The 15,732-nt window shown below is 40.2% G+C and overlaps 4 protein-coding genes across 7 annotated transcripts in view; 2 read left to right on the top strand and 2 right to left on the bottom strand.

The window, feature by feature from the left end:
- The window catches only part of asap2a (ArfGAP with SH3 domain, ankyrin repeat and PH domain 2a), a 53,135-nt gene extending 50,825 nt beyond the window's left edge, over window positions 1-2,310 (top strand). Inside the window, exon 28 of the mRNA XM_054613626.1 lies at window positions 1,684-2,310. Within this exon, the coding sequence (XP_054469601.1) occupies window positions 1,684-1,758 (75 nt within the window). The 3' untranslated portion in view covers window positions 1,759-2,310. The remainder of the gene's footprint in view (window positions 1-1,683) is intronic.
- Window positions 2,311-2,331: 21 nt separating this feature from the next.
- Window positions 2,332-7,869, bottom strand: itgb1bp1 (integrin beta 1 binding protein 1). 4 transcript variants are annotated; one of them, XM_054613624.1, is made up of 8 exons: window positions 7,827-7,863; window positions 7,624-7,676; window positions 6,399-6,514; window positions 6,223-6,301; window positions 6,010-6,140; window positions 5,828-5,920; window positions 5,342-5,491; window positions 2,332-5,257 (listed from the first exon to the last, which is right to left on the bottom strand). In XM_054613624.1, the coding sequence occupies exons 3-8, from the start codon at window positions 6,468-6,470 to the stop codon at window positions 5,186-5,188; spliced, it is 597 nt and encodes a 198-aa protein (XP_054469599.1). In that variant the 5' UTR covers window positions 6,471-6,514; window positions 7,624-7,676; window positions 7,827-7,863; the 3' UTR covers window positions 2,332-5,185. The 4 variants fall into 4 exon arrangements, with proteins under 4 accessions (XP_054469599.1, XP_054469596.1, XP_054469597.1 ...); XM_054613621.1 differs by lacking the exon at window positions 7,624-7,676 and having other exon boundaries at window positions 7,827-7,869; XM_054613622.1 differs by lacking the exon at window positions 7,827-7,863 and having other exon boundaries at window positions 7,624-7,802.
- A 314-nt stretch (window positions 7,870-8,183) lies between these two features.
- On the top strand, window positions 8,184-13,004 carry LOC129103256 (cleavage and polyadenylation specificity factor subunit 3). The gene is made up of 18 exons (XM_054613619.1): window positions 8,184-8,321; window positions 8,445-8,508; window positions 8,820-8,917; window positions 9,069-9,197; window positions 9,292-9,469; window positions 9,569-9,658; window positions 9,747-9,897; window positions 10,095-10,270; window positions 10,364-10,522; window positions 10,705-10,851; window positions 10,972-11,124; window positions 11,315-11,423; window positions 11,778-11,876; window positions 12,022-12,116; window positions 12,236-12,323; window positions 12,502-12,568; window positions 12,693-12,789; window positions 12,903-13,004. Exons 1-18 carry the CDS (start codon window positions 8,251-8,253, stop codon window positions 13,002-13,004), a joined length of 2,073 nt encoding a protein of 690 aa, XP_054469594.1. The 5' UTR covers window positions 8,184-8,250.
- Window positions 13,005-13,107: 103 nt separating this feature from the next.
- On the bottom strand, window positions 13,108-15,619 carry LOC129103257 (uncharacterized). Its single transcript, XM_054613620.1, has one exon. It carries the CDS (start codon window positions 15,584-15,586, stop codon window positions 14,582-14,584), a length of 1,005 nt encoding a protein of 334 aa, XP_054469595.1. The 5' UTR covers window positions 15,587-15,619; the 3' UTR covers window positions 13,108-14,581.
- Window positions 15,620-15,732: the final 113 nt, after the last annotated feature.

Here is a 15,732-nt window from a genome sequence, read left to right as displayed (position 1 = left end):
GACCCTAAAGTTCCCCGGGGGTCGCTGCCATGGTTCCTCTCTGTCATGCAATCAGCAGCGTTATCACAACTAAGACGTTTTATATTAAGATATTTCATAAGAGAAGTCAAATAAATGACAGAAGTAAGTTTCTTGTGGTGGCTGAGAAGTGTCAGATGAATGCAAAAGCCACAATGGAATGTAAAGTTTAATATATGTTGACATGTGTTTGTGAATCTGGCATTGTATTCTACCCTTTGTTATTCTTCACCCTTGTTTAGCACTTTATAATTACTCGTTTTGATCAGTGCTATATAAATAAGCTTTATCATTAATATTATCATTGTACAACATGAGACTAGTAGCCTAGAATCTAGCGTTAAATATTAAAATCACGTAAATTTAGGGTTTTCTTCAAATGTGGTATATAGAGTATTAAAGAGCCGATCTGCTCTGTGATCAGGGGTCAGTTAGGCGCCTGGCTCAAAAATCTGCCTCCGTCTCGATCTTGTGAGTTTATCATTACCATTGTGTGCTTGACGTCAGCGTAAGTTGGAATCAATTTGTACTCAAATATAACCGGCATGCATATTGCAGCGATTGTAAGTGATCAATCCTGCGCAGGCCTGGCTCATCTGGAGCGAGCCTAATAATAGTCCTCCAGCAATAATAGTCTGCCCAGTTTCAGCTTTTACCTTTGTGTGTGGCTTTTGCATTCATTAGACACTTCTTGGCCACCGTAGTTTTCAGTTTAGACTATATGAACAAATTGCTTCTTATTCTGTATTTATTTCCTCAACGGCTTGTTGTGTTTCACTTTTAGCCTTGTATCAACATTGTTGGAGCAAAAACACGTACTAGCTTTTTGTTTTCAGGTATAGACGACGTTTAAAATGACTTAAATGGACATAATAAGTTCTGTCTTCTTTATCGGCTAAGGTAATATAAAGTGGGAATGTTATTTTAAATGTTATTTAGATGTTAACAGTGTTTTAGCCTCTCATAGTCTACGATGTGCTCCATTAGTTGGTGTTTAGTGAGGCTAGCTGTTTTCACTGATCTCCTGATTCACTTCTTCTTTGTGTTTTGTATATTGCAAAAATATAAAAGCAGTTGTCAGCTTTTATCCTATCCTAACATTTTTATCATATATAAATATATATATATATAAATATATATTATTTTTAAATTATATATATATATATATATATATATATATATATATATATATATATATATATATATATATATATATATATATATATATAAATATATATATATATATATATATACATATATATATATATAAATATATACACATAGAACTATCAATAATGTTACTCTCTGACTTAACTAAAGTGAACTGAACTTTCTGTATGTTGTAATAACCACTATGTAGACATTCTACACAATATGCATCCTAACTTTAACATTTATTACAAGCCTACTCATAATATTTAGTGCACACACATGTCCACTGAGAAAAGGCAGATCAGTCTTGTGATTTTAAGAATCCATATTGAATATTTCAATAGCGATCAATCAGAAAACCCAGCCCTTATGTTTAGTGGTGTTTTGGTCTTGTGTTTGTGCTACAGATTACTTGTTTCTTTGTCAAATTATTTCATGTTTCAGTGAACGTACACCCTCCCAACAGAATAAAACCCAGCCTGACGACATCACCTGCTTCTTCTCTCTTCACAGCTGGGCCACATCGAGGGCGATCCGATGAGAAGAGGAGCCTTCCCTGTTACATTTGTACACTTCATCGCTGACTGAAAGGTTCCTCTCTGGGTCTCAGGAAGTGTCGTGGGATGCAGCGTCCCTCCTTCACCCGTCTGTTCAGCCAGCCAGCAAACATCCACTATCGTCCCAGTGTTTGTTATCGACATCATCATCATCATCATCTTCATCATCAGCGAGCTTCTTAAAGTGTCACTGCCATGTCGTCGCCTCGGCTGCCACATCCGGGAGTCACTCCTTGTTGCGAGGCCTCGTGGGACTGCATGTGGTTTTAATGCTTGCTGTTATTGTTCTGACAAAGTCTCTTTAGGATTTAAAAACAATGATTGTAGTCTATGACCTCTCGCAATAAACGCACTTTGCTTGTCTTTATCCTTGTTACAGCATAAGACGACATGTGACATAATGAAGGTTAATTTGTACAGTGTTCACATCATCCATTTTCTGTTCAGCTGCCTTGTACAGATAGTACTGCGAAGACTACAGCAATGTATTTTAACTTTTTGAACAAATATAAATGTAGACAAAGGCAACATGCTTACATTCCACCTCTGTGCATGAGCGATTTTAAATGCCTACCTGCTTATAGTGTGGTAGGCCTTTTGGAGGTTTTTCTAATGGTGCTAAGTTAACCCCGGAATATGCTAGAAGTTGCACCCGAGGGAGCGCTTCCCTGTCGAAAGGGGTCAAAAATAATTTAAAAATAGCCTCAGACTCATCACACCTGGGATAAGTCACATACTCATGGGTGTGTAGAGTGATGGAGCAGCTTTTCCACGCACACTCTTCCTGTACTGCTTCATATGAGAGGATAATATTCAACAGCAACACTCCAGTTCTTCCTCCCGTAGTGTTTTAGGTATAATTCTGACACTGACTTGAGCTGCAGCAGCTAGTAATTACCTTTATGCTGAGTCTGACACCTCGGGCTGTCTTTGCCTGTCATCTGCCTTATTAGAGGAACAGGAAGTGTCTGTGTGTGTGTGTGCGTGTGTGTGTGTGTGCGCGTGTGTCTCGTCTGCACAGAATAAGCTGAGAATGGAATAATATTGAAGTTGGAAGAAATAAAAAAAAAATAAAAAGAGTGTGGGAATGTAATGAGAAGCAGGAGTTATTTATCTGACCTTGTTGCTTCCTCTTGCCTTTGAGAGCACTCAGACTCTGACAGGCGGACATGTTGTTTGCAAATGAGCTGAATTATCATTGACTCTATACAGAGAAAGAAAATATCCTTCCTACAGCTTAAGCCTCTCATATCTGTACATCTCTGGGGGCCAATCATGTAGAAAGTTGAGTTTATCAATAGTGTTATGAGATAAATATCAAACATTGTTTGTAATTAACTTCATCTAGGTTGTGGAGCAACTTTCTCTCTGTTCATAATGTTGATATTAAGGCATTTAACCTGAAACCAGAGCCTTCCTTGGATCTGTGAATGACGAGAAGCATGTGAATCATAGCTGATACACTCTTCATCATGTTTAATATGAACTCACTGGAAACAGGAAGATTTAGTAATCTATTCTTGTAAATAGATTTGATTTTGTTGATATTTATATGTAAAAAGAAGAGTTAACCGGGGCACTAAATGTCTTTTAATGGTCTGTGGTGATGAGCAGTCACAGATACAACCTCAGCTGGACCTGTGTTTGTGTGTGCTGAAATCACAAGTCCACACACACACACACACACACACACACTGGGACAATAAATGTAATTCATTCTCATTAACCGTCTGTGGATTACTGCATCAACTCTTAACTTTATTGTGAAAGCAAATGGGAAAATGAAACTGGAATAATAAAAGATGAAATAAAACAAGGCCTTTGTCTGTTTCTTAAGAGTGTGAAGGAGTTTGTGATCCTGTGATGTGTCAAGAGCTCCCTCTGATGGGGAATGTTTCAATGTGTTAGCATCCAAGTTTCAGAGAGCGCTGCAGTGTAAAAATGTATATTGTGATATTTGGAGGAATTAATATCATTATTATTATTAGCAATATAACTCACACAAAAACTGCAGGGATTGATAATTAAAAGACAAAGCATTTAAAAAACAGACTCTAAAGTAAAGACACTGAAATAAAAAAAGAAATTACACTTTAATCAGTCAACTTGTCGCAATTAGATCTAATTATTAAATGTAACATTTTCAACACAATCTTAACAGGGCCATGTTCAAAGGAAGACAGAAAATAGAGAATGGGCTATTATTATGTTCAAGGTGAAGTCATGTAAGTACCACTATTGTAAACATGTTTTTCCTCAGAAATCTTATTTGTGTTTCTAAAGCTTTATATTATTTATGTGGTTTCAGCAAGTGAATAGATTTAACGCAATTTAATCACTACATAAAAACAAGGAGTAAACTAATCAGAAAACACTTCAAATGCTTGGTACCAAGAAACAGTACAGTATAAACAAATTTAAAACAAGATACAAAACAAGTCAAAACCTTCATTAGAAATGAGTAAATCCCTTAAATAAAATAAAAAAGTAAGTCTCCTCTCACACAGTCAAGGCATCTTTGAATAATGTACCTTTGAGTCCAAAAAGTGACTGCTATTGTACCAATACTGTTTTCTGTGAAAAACACAACAAAACACACAAAAGGATATCTAAACTTAACAAGGGATCTGAATAGTTTCCACATGAAGAGAACAAAATATTGTGAAATTTGTGTACCGTATACAGTACCAGTCAAAAGTTTGGACACACCTTCTCATTCAACTACTTTGAAGAATGTAAAATATAAAACATATTCTGGTTAGTTGAGCATTTGTTTGTTTACCACATAATTCCATATGTGTTCCTTCATAGTTTGGATGTCTTCAATATTAATCTACAATGTAGAAAAAAATAAAAATAAAAATAAAGAAAAACGATTGAATGAGAAGGTGTGTCCACACTTTTGACTGGTACTGTAGTTTCTCCACTGGTGAATGTCCCCCATGAATTAACACATGCTGACACAGCTGGAGGTGATGGGTTACAACATTATGTACCATTTTCTACCATTGTTTGCCTTAAATATGGTTAATGTACATTGGGAACTGTGTTCCAATGTGTTAAAAGTGCAACAATTTCCTTTTTTCTTTTACTTTCGAGTTTTGCTCTTTACTTTATGTGAAAGGTCAAAAGAGCATGTGAGGTAAAGAAACCAATTCAAAGGAAATAATTCAGACAAATTCATAGTAGTTCTGTCTCACCTGATGGGAAGGGGATAATATGTATAACAAACTGAGCGTGACGTGACTCTGCTATTAATACAAAAGGCTTTCCTGCAAACTTACATGGAAAACACACAGGATTTGTCTTCCAGTTAATCTCTCCTAAAGAAAACAAAACAAAGTTAAAGAAAAGGGAAATGGTTGCAATTATTTGGCAATCTGATTTGCTGTTGCTGTTTTTGCAGTTGTTTCATTTCTATTATTGACAGATCTCAGCTCCCATCCTTCTCTCTGCTCTCAGGATTTGACTGATGTCAGAGCGCAGTCAAAGGAAGCCGACAGCACTTTGCAGATGGACTGAGCCTGCTCCTGTTCAGACAGGTGACATATCACATGTAAGGAAATAACCTCAAACCCAGAAAACTGTTTCATTTGATACTTTATCCCACTCACCGAGCTGCTGCACTGGTACACCCAGATGCTGCACTCCTCTTGCTCTGCATCAGTGGTTTTGAGAGCCAGGAGGTTCTTCCCTGCACCCAGGCCGTCATCGTAACACAGCATGCGCACGATCAGGTACAACGGGTGGCGGTGCAGCACGTCCTGGAACAGAAGTATAATCAAAAGTACTTAAGCATACATTTCTTCTTCATTTGTATTACATAACCATCACCGATCAAGGTGGTTTAAGAGGTCAATCTGTTTAAAAAATGTAATCTTTTAGTGTAGAATTATACCAGTGATTTACTACAAACATCAGGGGAATTGCTGAAATACTTGAGTCAGCAGCTTTGTGAAGAACCATGTCAAAACTATAAATTGGTGCTGAGTTCATAACTATGCTGTTTGGCTGTATTGATGACCAAGCAATACTGCAGTCTGATCAATAGGCACTGATGAAGTACAGTATATCACTTTTTCAATCGCTTTTCTACTCACACACTGGTCCAGCGAGGCCACCTTGACTCCGTACTTTGACACTCCCAGAATCATCTCTTCGTCTCCAGGCACGAAGGGCAGCTTTCCATTTTGCTGTGAAATATTTATAGCGTCTTCATAAATGAATGATTTGATATTGACTGCTGGAAGCGTACTTGAAGTGTGCCCCTGCAGCTTCTTACCTGGGTGGCATCAATATAGTTGATGAGGTCCAGAGGCTCCTGGAGGGTCTTGCTCATGTCAAACTGTAACTTCTCGATGGCTCCCACATACTTCACCCGGAACTCGGCACATGTTTCAGATGTGCTGTTTCCTTCAAAGGGCAAACATCAAATAATCAGTTAGTAAAGACAAGAAGCAGAAAATTGTCGACTTCCATGTGCTAGTTGACTGACCTGAGCTCTTGGTGGAGTCTGTATCGAGGCTGGCAACGGTGCTGGATCTGGAGAGCCCTCCTAAACTGGAGTCCACAGACTACATGGAGTCAGAGACAGGAGACGGTGTTGGCTCAACAAGGAGAAAATAGCTCTATCATAACATTAATGATTGTGTGTACGTGTTGTTTGCTTACTTTGCTTTTGGTGCTGATTTCACTGCTTTGCGAGCTGCTGCTGCTGTGGCGCTTTTTGACTTTCCGGAACATTCTTCACCATGTCGACCGCATCCAGCCCTCCAGCCTCACCGAACCTGAATCATCATGAACCGCAGTGTTAAACACACCACAGTACTGCCCTCTCAAACCCCAATAGAGATGATGAATAATTGAATGGAGAACATAGCGTAGTCTAAATTCTGAATAATGGATAAATGAGAGTGGACATTCAGCTACATATTAATCCTTTAGCTATCCTTTGCATTATTCAGTTTCTTTACTGTGACAACTGCACAGTCACTCACAATATAGGAGTATTAGTAAGTTATGCTTTATTTATTTATTTATTTATTCACAAAGTCTCATTAAGATCAAGATCTCTTTTGCAAGAGACACCTGAGAACAACACAAAGCAGTCCTCACCCACACAAATAATTAACCACAAATGTGAATAAACATTTAAGAAACTTATTCAGCAAAGCCTTACAATATAAAAGTGTGAATCCCAAATTTGTTGAGAAGGTCTGCTAAAGTTTATTATATATTTTCAACAAAAAAAAAACTGATCTGGAAACATATTCTTCGTAAACACATTATTATAATTTCAAACCATGCTTTCATGTTGTCAGAGTAGAGTTACCTTTTAAAATGGACAATTCTTCATTAATGATTGAGCCTTTTTGAAATACTGACCATCTCATGCACCTCTCCATTCAACAGCTGGAGGCTGTTTTACATTACAGTCATTTAGCAGACGCTTTTATCCAAAATGACTTACAATAAGTGTATTCAACATAGGTATTCAGGAGAACTACTAGTCACCAGAAGTCACAAGTGTTAGAAAGCATGAACCTAGATGTTACCTGCACATAATAACAATACCATAACACAGTAATACATACTATCTGTGTGGTGCCTCTCCTGAGGAAATGACAGAGGAGTTGTGTGGCTGTATTTCTGCAGACTGCTGATGAAGTCCCAGATGTGCACCAGTTAAATGTGAAACCTGTTACACCTGCTACTGTAACAAGTTACTCCATAACCTCCATCATGTCAGACTGAAACACTGCTGCAGGTCTGTGTGATGGAGGCGGAGGGTGTAGCCGGACCGGGGTGAGGATGTGGGGGCATAAAACATGTAGAGCACCGTACGACTCAAATGACCAGACTCAACAGGTTACATTACACATCAGAAGACACTTACACTGCATGTGCTGTGTGCAGATCTATAAATATCCCAACACGTCTGTTTCCACACTGAAGTTGAGAAGCGGAGGGTTGGCAAACAAAAAGATATTTATGTTTTCAGTAGATTTAACGCTGGCTGGCTTTCACAAGACATACACATTTGTTTTTGTATCTTAACCGTCTCAGTATAAATGTTCTTGGAGGAACATCTTTGTTTACCTTCAGTTTGACTCAAAGCTGCCTTCAGAGTTTCGCAGCCTACACCCAACACGTCTTAAAGGGGCCGCGACGGAGTACTAAACCCCTCCAAAAGAAAGTTGAATTTGGCGTCGAGAACTTGTTTTTTAAGTGTGTACAAAGGTTTAGATTACCCAAATGTGTTTTAAATATATTATATATAATATATTCACGATGTGTCCTTTGAAATATTAGGTCATATTCTTTAATGTCAATTCATTACCGTAAACGGAACTTTGTGTGTCACGCTTTTGAATTTCTGGTCGGTTGTATTTTGGCACAACACCGGACGTGTGACGTCACACGGTTCTGCCCCGCCCCCTCTCTCATTCATGCAGTGGCAGTGCAGCATGACCGCATTTATTTATTCCATTTTCAGTTTTACGTGGAAAAAAAATTAACACACATGGCGACAAAGCGAAAGATAGAGGTGATTGTCCCCGCAGAGGAGAGTGACCAGCTCCTAATTCGTCCACTGTGAGTTATATATATATATATTTTTTTATTTTTTTTAATGAATAAAGGTTTTGAGTGGTTGCTTCTATATGCAAACATACACAACAATAAATAAATAAATGTAAATCTTCTTATTAACTACAGGGGCGCTGGTCAGGAGGTTGGGAGGTCATGCATCATCCTGGAGTTCAAAGGAAGGAAAATTATGGTCAATATTTTTATCTTAACTCTAAATGCTGCTGTGTATGTGTACATCACTCTAAATAGATAAAATAATTAACAATATTGTGTAACCCAACAACAAATCTATATTATAGAACAGCAATGACTATTAAAACATGTCATTCTTTGGCTCCAATATGCAGTCTGTAGTTTTTATTTTATATGTTTTAATTATTTTTTTGTTGCTTTATAGAGTCCTGTGTTCGGTTGGTGTACCCCGGACTCATTGAAAAGCAGTATTCATATTGAGTGCATTATCCTAGGTGAAACAAATAAAGTCATTTTTGTGTTTTGCAGCTGGACTGTGGTATCCACCCGGGGTTGGAGGGGATGGATGCTCTCCCCTACATAGACCTGATAGACCCAGCTGAGATAGACCTGCTGCTCATCAGCCAGTGAGTCTTTCCTCCTCCCTTTATGTGTTGAACTGTCTTTTTTTAAGTATCCTCTGTATCGGTTATCTCTTTATTAATGCATCGTCTGCTCGTATTCTACTTTGATTGTAGGATATGTCATTTAATAATGATGTATGTATCCTCTCACCAGTTTCCACTTGGATCACTGTGGAGCTCTGCCCTGGTTCCTACAAAAGACCAGCTTTAAAGGCAGGACTTTCATGACCCACGCCACCAAGGCCATCTACCGCTGGCTACTGTCAGACTACGTTAAAGTCAGGTAGGAGGAGTAGTCGTCATCATTATGGAATAAAAATAATAAAAATAAATAATATTACAGTACCTAAAATCATTTTGTCTTTGATTTATCGCAGCAACATTTCTGCAGATGACATGCTGTACACTGAGACTGACCTGGAGGAGAGCATGGATAAGATCGAGACCATCAACTTCCACGAGGTCAAGGAGGTAGCAGGAATCAAGTTCTGGTGCTACCACGCAGGTCATGTGCTGGGAGCAGCCATGTTCATGATAGAAATAGCTGGAGTCAAGGTAACGAACCTGGTTTATGTTTCCGAGAGATCAAATGATGCATGAAAACTAAGTTCACTTAACAAGACCATTGTTGGCCTGTTTTTTTCTATCCCGAAGCTGCTGTACACAGGAGACTTCTCCCGGCAGGAAGACAGGCATCTGATGGCAGCAGAGATCCCCAGTGTCAAACCTGACATCTTAATCATAGTAAGCCACATATTCACTCACCTTGTACAGTAATTTAAATGGACCTTTGGCTGATCACAATGTGGTGAATGCTGTTATTCTGTTGCAGGAGTCTACCTACGGCACTCACATCCATGAGAAGAGGGAGGAGCGAGAAGCTCGCTTCTGTAACACAGTCCACGACATCGTCAACAGAGAAGGCCGCTGTTTAATCCCTGTGTTTGCCTTGGGGCGGGCCCAAGAACTGCTGCTCATTCTGGGTGAGAAGTTGTGTGTGACACCCTGATATGGATGAAGCCTCTGACAGAGTTCCACGAACATTATTAGCCACCATGCTATCATCTTTATGACCCTTTTCTCTGCCTAATATCTGCATTGTTTTACATGAGCTGTTGCATCTGTATTCAATTATGTGTCATTCAGAGTCTGTATGATTTTGTCTCATGTTCTCCTGTAGATGAGTACTGGCAGAACCACCCAGAGCTCCATGACATCCCCATCTACTATGCTTCATCCCTGGCCAAGAAGTGCATGGCTGTGTACCAGACCTACGTCAACGCAATGAACGACAAGATCCGCAAAGCCATCAATATCAACAACCCTTTTGTCTTCAAGCACATCAGCAACCTCAAGGTAGAGAGCTCTACAGATACAGACTCCCAGACTGTTATATATTTCTGCTGCTGAATATCTATAACTGAGGTGTCTGTGTTTTTTTTTTTCCAGAGCATGGATCACTTTGATGACATCGGTCCTAGTGTGGTGATGGCATCTCCTGGTATGATGCAGAGCGGGCTCTCCAGAGAGCTCTTTGAGAGCTGGTGCACTGATAAGAGGAACGGAGTCATCATCGCTGGATACTGTGTAGAGGGCACACTGGCCAAGGTCAGACTACAACAGGATACCAGACGGTGTTTCTCTAATAAGAGATCATTAAGTTTCCTGAAAAAGAGTGCTATCATTTCAGCAAGTTTTGGCCAACTAAACTCCAATCGGATTTGTGTCTGTGGAAACAGTGAATGTATTATTAGGGCATCTTACTGTGATGTGTTGTGTGCTCCCTGCAGCACATCATGTCTGAGCCGGAGGAGATCACCACCATGTCGGGGCAGAAGCTGCAGCTCAAGATGTCGGTGGACTACATCTCCTTCTCTGCCCACACTGACTACCAGCAGACCAGCGAGTTCATCAGGGCCCTCAAGCCACCTCATGTGGTAGGAGAGGAAAAAAGAAAATCATTGATTTGTGTTTAAAATTTTCAGTTGTTTGTACCCTTCAGTAATATCAGTTATAAACAAAAATCCTTGACCTTCCTCACTGCACGTTATTGTCAGATCCTGGTCCATGGGGAGCAGAATGAAATGGCCCGTCTTAAGGCTGCACTGATCAGGGAGTACGAGGATAACGACCAGGTTCACATCGAAGTCCACAACCCTCGCAACACAGAAGCTGTCACCCTTAACTTCAGGGGAGAGAAATTGGCCAAGGTCAATAAACTGCCTGTTCTGGCTCTGCCCTTTTTTCTTCTTTCTAGTTTTTATAGTGTGAAGTCTCCATGGCAAAAAAATGCCATAATAGAAGTAATGATGGTTGCATGTAGGACATGACCCTGTGCTGTTGTTGTTGTTATAAATGCTGAATCTAGAATGAAGTCACTGAACATTAATCCTCCTCCAGGTGATGGGCTCTCTGGCTGATAAGAAGTCTGTCCAGGGCCAGAGGGTGTCAGGCATACTGGTGAAGAAGAACTTCAACTACCACATCCTCAATCCCTCTGACCTTTCTAGTAAGTTTTAGTTAGCATAGGACCACATGTGTGCGTTGGTAGTCAACCCCAGTTTATCCAGTTCATTGGCTGCAATTAATTTGAGAATCTGAGTAAATTTTCAGTCGGCGACTTTGGGAATCAAGACAAAAAACAAGTAATTTTGGTCATGTTGGCTCCAGTTTTTCATTAGCCAAGTCCATGCTTGAAATATTCAACTAAAATAATGAGGAAAGTTACATGTCTTAAAGAAGAAACGGCCTCTTCATTTGCCTGCTGCCTCCCTACTCATTTACGCAAACTGCTGCCCATTCTTTTAAATATTCGACTAAGTAGCGCGGCATCATGAATTGAGCTGATGCTTCTGTTTTGTAGCATACACAGAGCTGGCCATGAGCACAGTGAAACAAACCCAGGCCATCCCGTTCACTGGACCTTACTCACTGCTCGTCTGCCACCTGAGGAACCTCACCGGTAAGACCACCATTTTTACATTGGTGCAAAAAAAATTAAATGATTGATTTTGGTCCATTCATAATGAACAGAGCTGTTTTCACTTTGACTGAGTTTGAGTTTAGACCATACTGACTGTGGCTGTCTGCTTTTTCTCATGACTCAGGTGACGTAGAGGAACTGGATGGAACCGAGAAGAACACCTTGAAGGTTTTTAAAAACATCACTCTGGTCCACGAGGCTGGCATGGTGCTGCTGGAGGTGAGAGGTCAGGCATCTAGCTGCGCTCCTGCTAAGTCTGATGCAGGACAGCAACACTTTGCTACTCTTCAGACCGGCTCATTTACCCAACCACCCTTTGTCTTCATCTCCTGTCTCAGTGGCTAGCAAACCCTCTCAATGACATGTATGCCGACGCTGTCACCACCGTAGTGCTGGAAGTCCAGTCAAACCCAAAGGCTCAGAAAGGTCTGTCTGGCAATCTTCTGTGTTTGTTGTTCATCTGGATCTTTAGTTTTCAATGTTTTATTGTCTGTAGGAAGCAAATTACTTGTGGTTTCAAAAGGAAATGTAATGCATTGTGTCTTGTTATTGTCATGAGCTTTGTTTATCTGAATTCCTATTCAATGTGATTCATGATTAACAGCCATGGAGACCCAGAGTGCCGTTATGGACATGGACATCTTCCAAACCCGACTAGGAGTCATGTTGCAGTGAGTGAAACACTATCCATACGAACTTGTTTATAATATTGTTTACACGGAAACACAGTGTTTAAAAGCTGTACTGTATTTACTTTAATAAGTTAATATATCTGGCCTCTCTCTCTGTCTTTAGGGACATGTTTGGAGAGGAATGCGTTGATTTCAGTGATGATAAAAACATCTCTGTGACAGTAGACGGGAAGGCGGTTCACATCTGCTTGGAAACGAGGGTGAGAAGCTTTTAGCCAGTCGCACCAAGACACACAACAATGTATTTGGTGTAGGATTGTTGTTGTGTTTTTTTTTTTTAATCCTTCTTGCTGACTTCCTCTCCCCCGATCAGTCGGTGTGCTACGAGGATGAATGCACAGAGGACGACTCCCTGAGAGAGATGGTTGAGCTGGCAGTGCAGCGGCTCTATGACGCCCTAAACCCGGTCATCTGAGAGCGGAGATGGGACTGCACTGTTCGTCAAAACCACTTAAAGATCACCTTTAAACTAACGAGGGACAGAGTTTCTACAGCTAAGTCATTACAGATATAAAAACAAATAACATTTCTACAAATTCAGTGTTTAAAGTTAACAATCTGCTTGTATTAGTTTGCTAAAAATGGGATAAGGCGTTCCTAAGAATCATTGGGACTTGTACGACATCAATATTTCCACACTGCCAGGATCTATACAGTATTTTTAAAAATCAATACAATGCAAATTCATCTATCTATAGTTTATAATCATAACGCATTTGCCATGTCTAGTTTGGTGTAATGGAAAGCCTCAACAACCGATCCCAGTCCCACTTAATGAATGGAATTTAAAGACTAGATTGGCCTTTTAATAATTAACTTAACTTTTATGACCTGTGAACTACCATGTAAAAAAAAAAAGGTAATTTAATAAGCTGTGTAGATAGGATTTGTTTTCATGGATTGTAGTGTTCATTTTTTGTTATGCAAGCACTTTTAATTATAATATATTTAATACGTTTACTGTGTTAATGTAATGCACTGTAGGTTTTGTTTGACCAGAGTTGGTTACTAATGTGCACTGATATGACTTGTTGACTTTTAACTGTGATGTGAACTGTGAATTTCAAAATGCACTAAATGTTTGTGTTCATTATATATTCAAAAACTATTTTACAAACCATTGACTATTGAATCCGAATGCCATTGGTTATGTTTGATAAGATATTTCACCAGCTAGTGTCAGAAATGTCCTTTAAATTAGGTTTATAGCTAATCAGTGTTGGTGTGATGTTGACTGTCAATGGTGCTAACAAAAGACTCCAGCAATGTTTGTTTCACTGTGCTCTGCCAAGCACTGGCCATGTATTTTATTAGTTGAACATCTGAACAATGTGAACAATAAATATCACCCAAGGCATAATGTGCATAGATACACATCCCTTACATTGCTAAAAATGTTTAATAAATACCAATACATGAAACCATAATCAATGTATGTCATCATTAAAAATAAAGAAATCTGCAAGACAGATGACTTTATAAAAGCCAAAGTTGATCATATTTTTACTTATTATTTAATCAGATAATTACTGATTAAAATAATTATTTTATTCTGATTTGTATGGCTAACTGAACAATGCCAGGACTAGTTATCCTTACAGCCGGGAGTGGCATTGACTGTATGTGACAAAAAACAGTCACATACAGTGTTCACAGACAGATTGAAAGTATACATTACTGTGATGAGATGCAGGTTTACAGACTAAGAGACTGAAATAAATGCACTTTACAGTTTAGTCTTTGATTTGCAGCTTTTCAGAGAACTCACAGAGTGATCCTATTTTAATTGCAACGTGTCCGTTGACCCAAAGGATGATGTCAAGTCATCCACACTGCACAATATTCCATTATTTCAATCTGTCTCCCAGCAAAGCGAGGTTTGCAGACAGTGTCAAAAACAGAGGGTGTGTTGTTGTTTAGTTTGTTTGTAGTGTTAATGGTGATGATGATTCAAGTGAGTCCAGAATTCCTAACAAAGGACAACATCCTTCATCAACGCTTTAAAGTGCTCACTATCCCCAAGGCCATCGCTATCAGCACCGCAACTCCAATCTCCATCATCCTGCCCATCTTCTTCTCCGCAATCGTCTCCTGCTTCTTCCTCAGCATCTCTTCTCGTCGGACTCTGATGTCTCGGTCTCTCTGGAGCTGCTCGCCGTAGTGAGCCCTGAAGAACTGGTCGAAGTCAAAGACGCCTCCTCGGGTATCCACGCCGGCCACGGACCGTCGGCTCCCGGCTTGGTCTCTGGTGGAGCTCCCGGTGTCCTTGGAGGAGGGTCTGGCTGTGGCGATGAGGTCTGACTGGCTCAGCAGACCCCGGTCGTACTTCTTCCTCAGTGCCTTGTTGCCCAGCACGGTGTAGGCCTCGCTGATCTCGGAGAAGCGGACGGTGGCCTCCTTGCTGGCGGCGTTTCTGTCCGGGTGATAGACGAAGGACTGCTTGTAGTAGGCCGTCTTTACCTGGGTTTGAGTGGCAGTGGGGGACACCTGCAGGATCTCATAGTAGCCTGTTTTGGTTTTGTAGAGGGGCTCTGATCGCTTGCCATTGTCGCTGTAAGCTCTGACAAACACAGACTGTCTCTGCCCCCAAAACAACCCGAGACTCTGCTGTCGCCCAGCGGACCAGACAGTCCTCCGACATGTGGCGTTAATCCTGCACAGAGGCAGACTTCTCTCTTTATGCTGAACCTGGGGCTTTTCATCAAGACAATACTCTTTGTTGAGATAATAGTTGTCTTCTGCGACGACCTCCCAAACACTGCCCACACTACTGCACACCGGTGTTACCCTTGTGTAACTGTCCCGAGAAACTCCACCAGTGTCCGCTCCGTGTAGTTCTCCACTTTGAATATCAGCGACATTAAACCCCGTGGAGAGAGCTGAAGCCTGTTTTGAACTGTTAACTTGATTAAACTGACTTTCAAGTAGGTATCGACTACAGTTTTTGTGTGCAAAGTTGCAGGCTCCCCTTCCATAACGCAACCTGACCTCCGCCATGCTTGACGGGGGCGAGAGACGACAGCTGACTTCCGGGATGCTATTCTCGCTATTCTCGCTCTATCGCGAGAGTTCGATTTATTATTATTATTATTATTATTATTAAGCTTTTACTGATTTAAATCCAGATTTTTATTTTCTAATGA

The sequence above is a fragment of the Anoplopoma fimbria genome, chromosome 15, assembly GCF_027596085.1.
Source record: "Anoplopoma fimbria isolate UVic2021 breed Golden Eagle Sablefish chromosome 15, Afim_UVic_2022, whole genome shotgun sequence".
NCBI lineage: Eukaryota > Metazoa > Chordata > Actinopteri > Perciformes > Anoplopomatidae > Anoplopoma > Anoplopoma fimbria.
The sequence above is the reverse complement of the archived record's forward strand: the minus strand, read 5'-3'. Positions and strand labels throughout refer to the sequence as shown.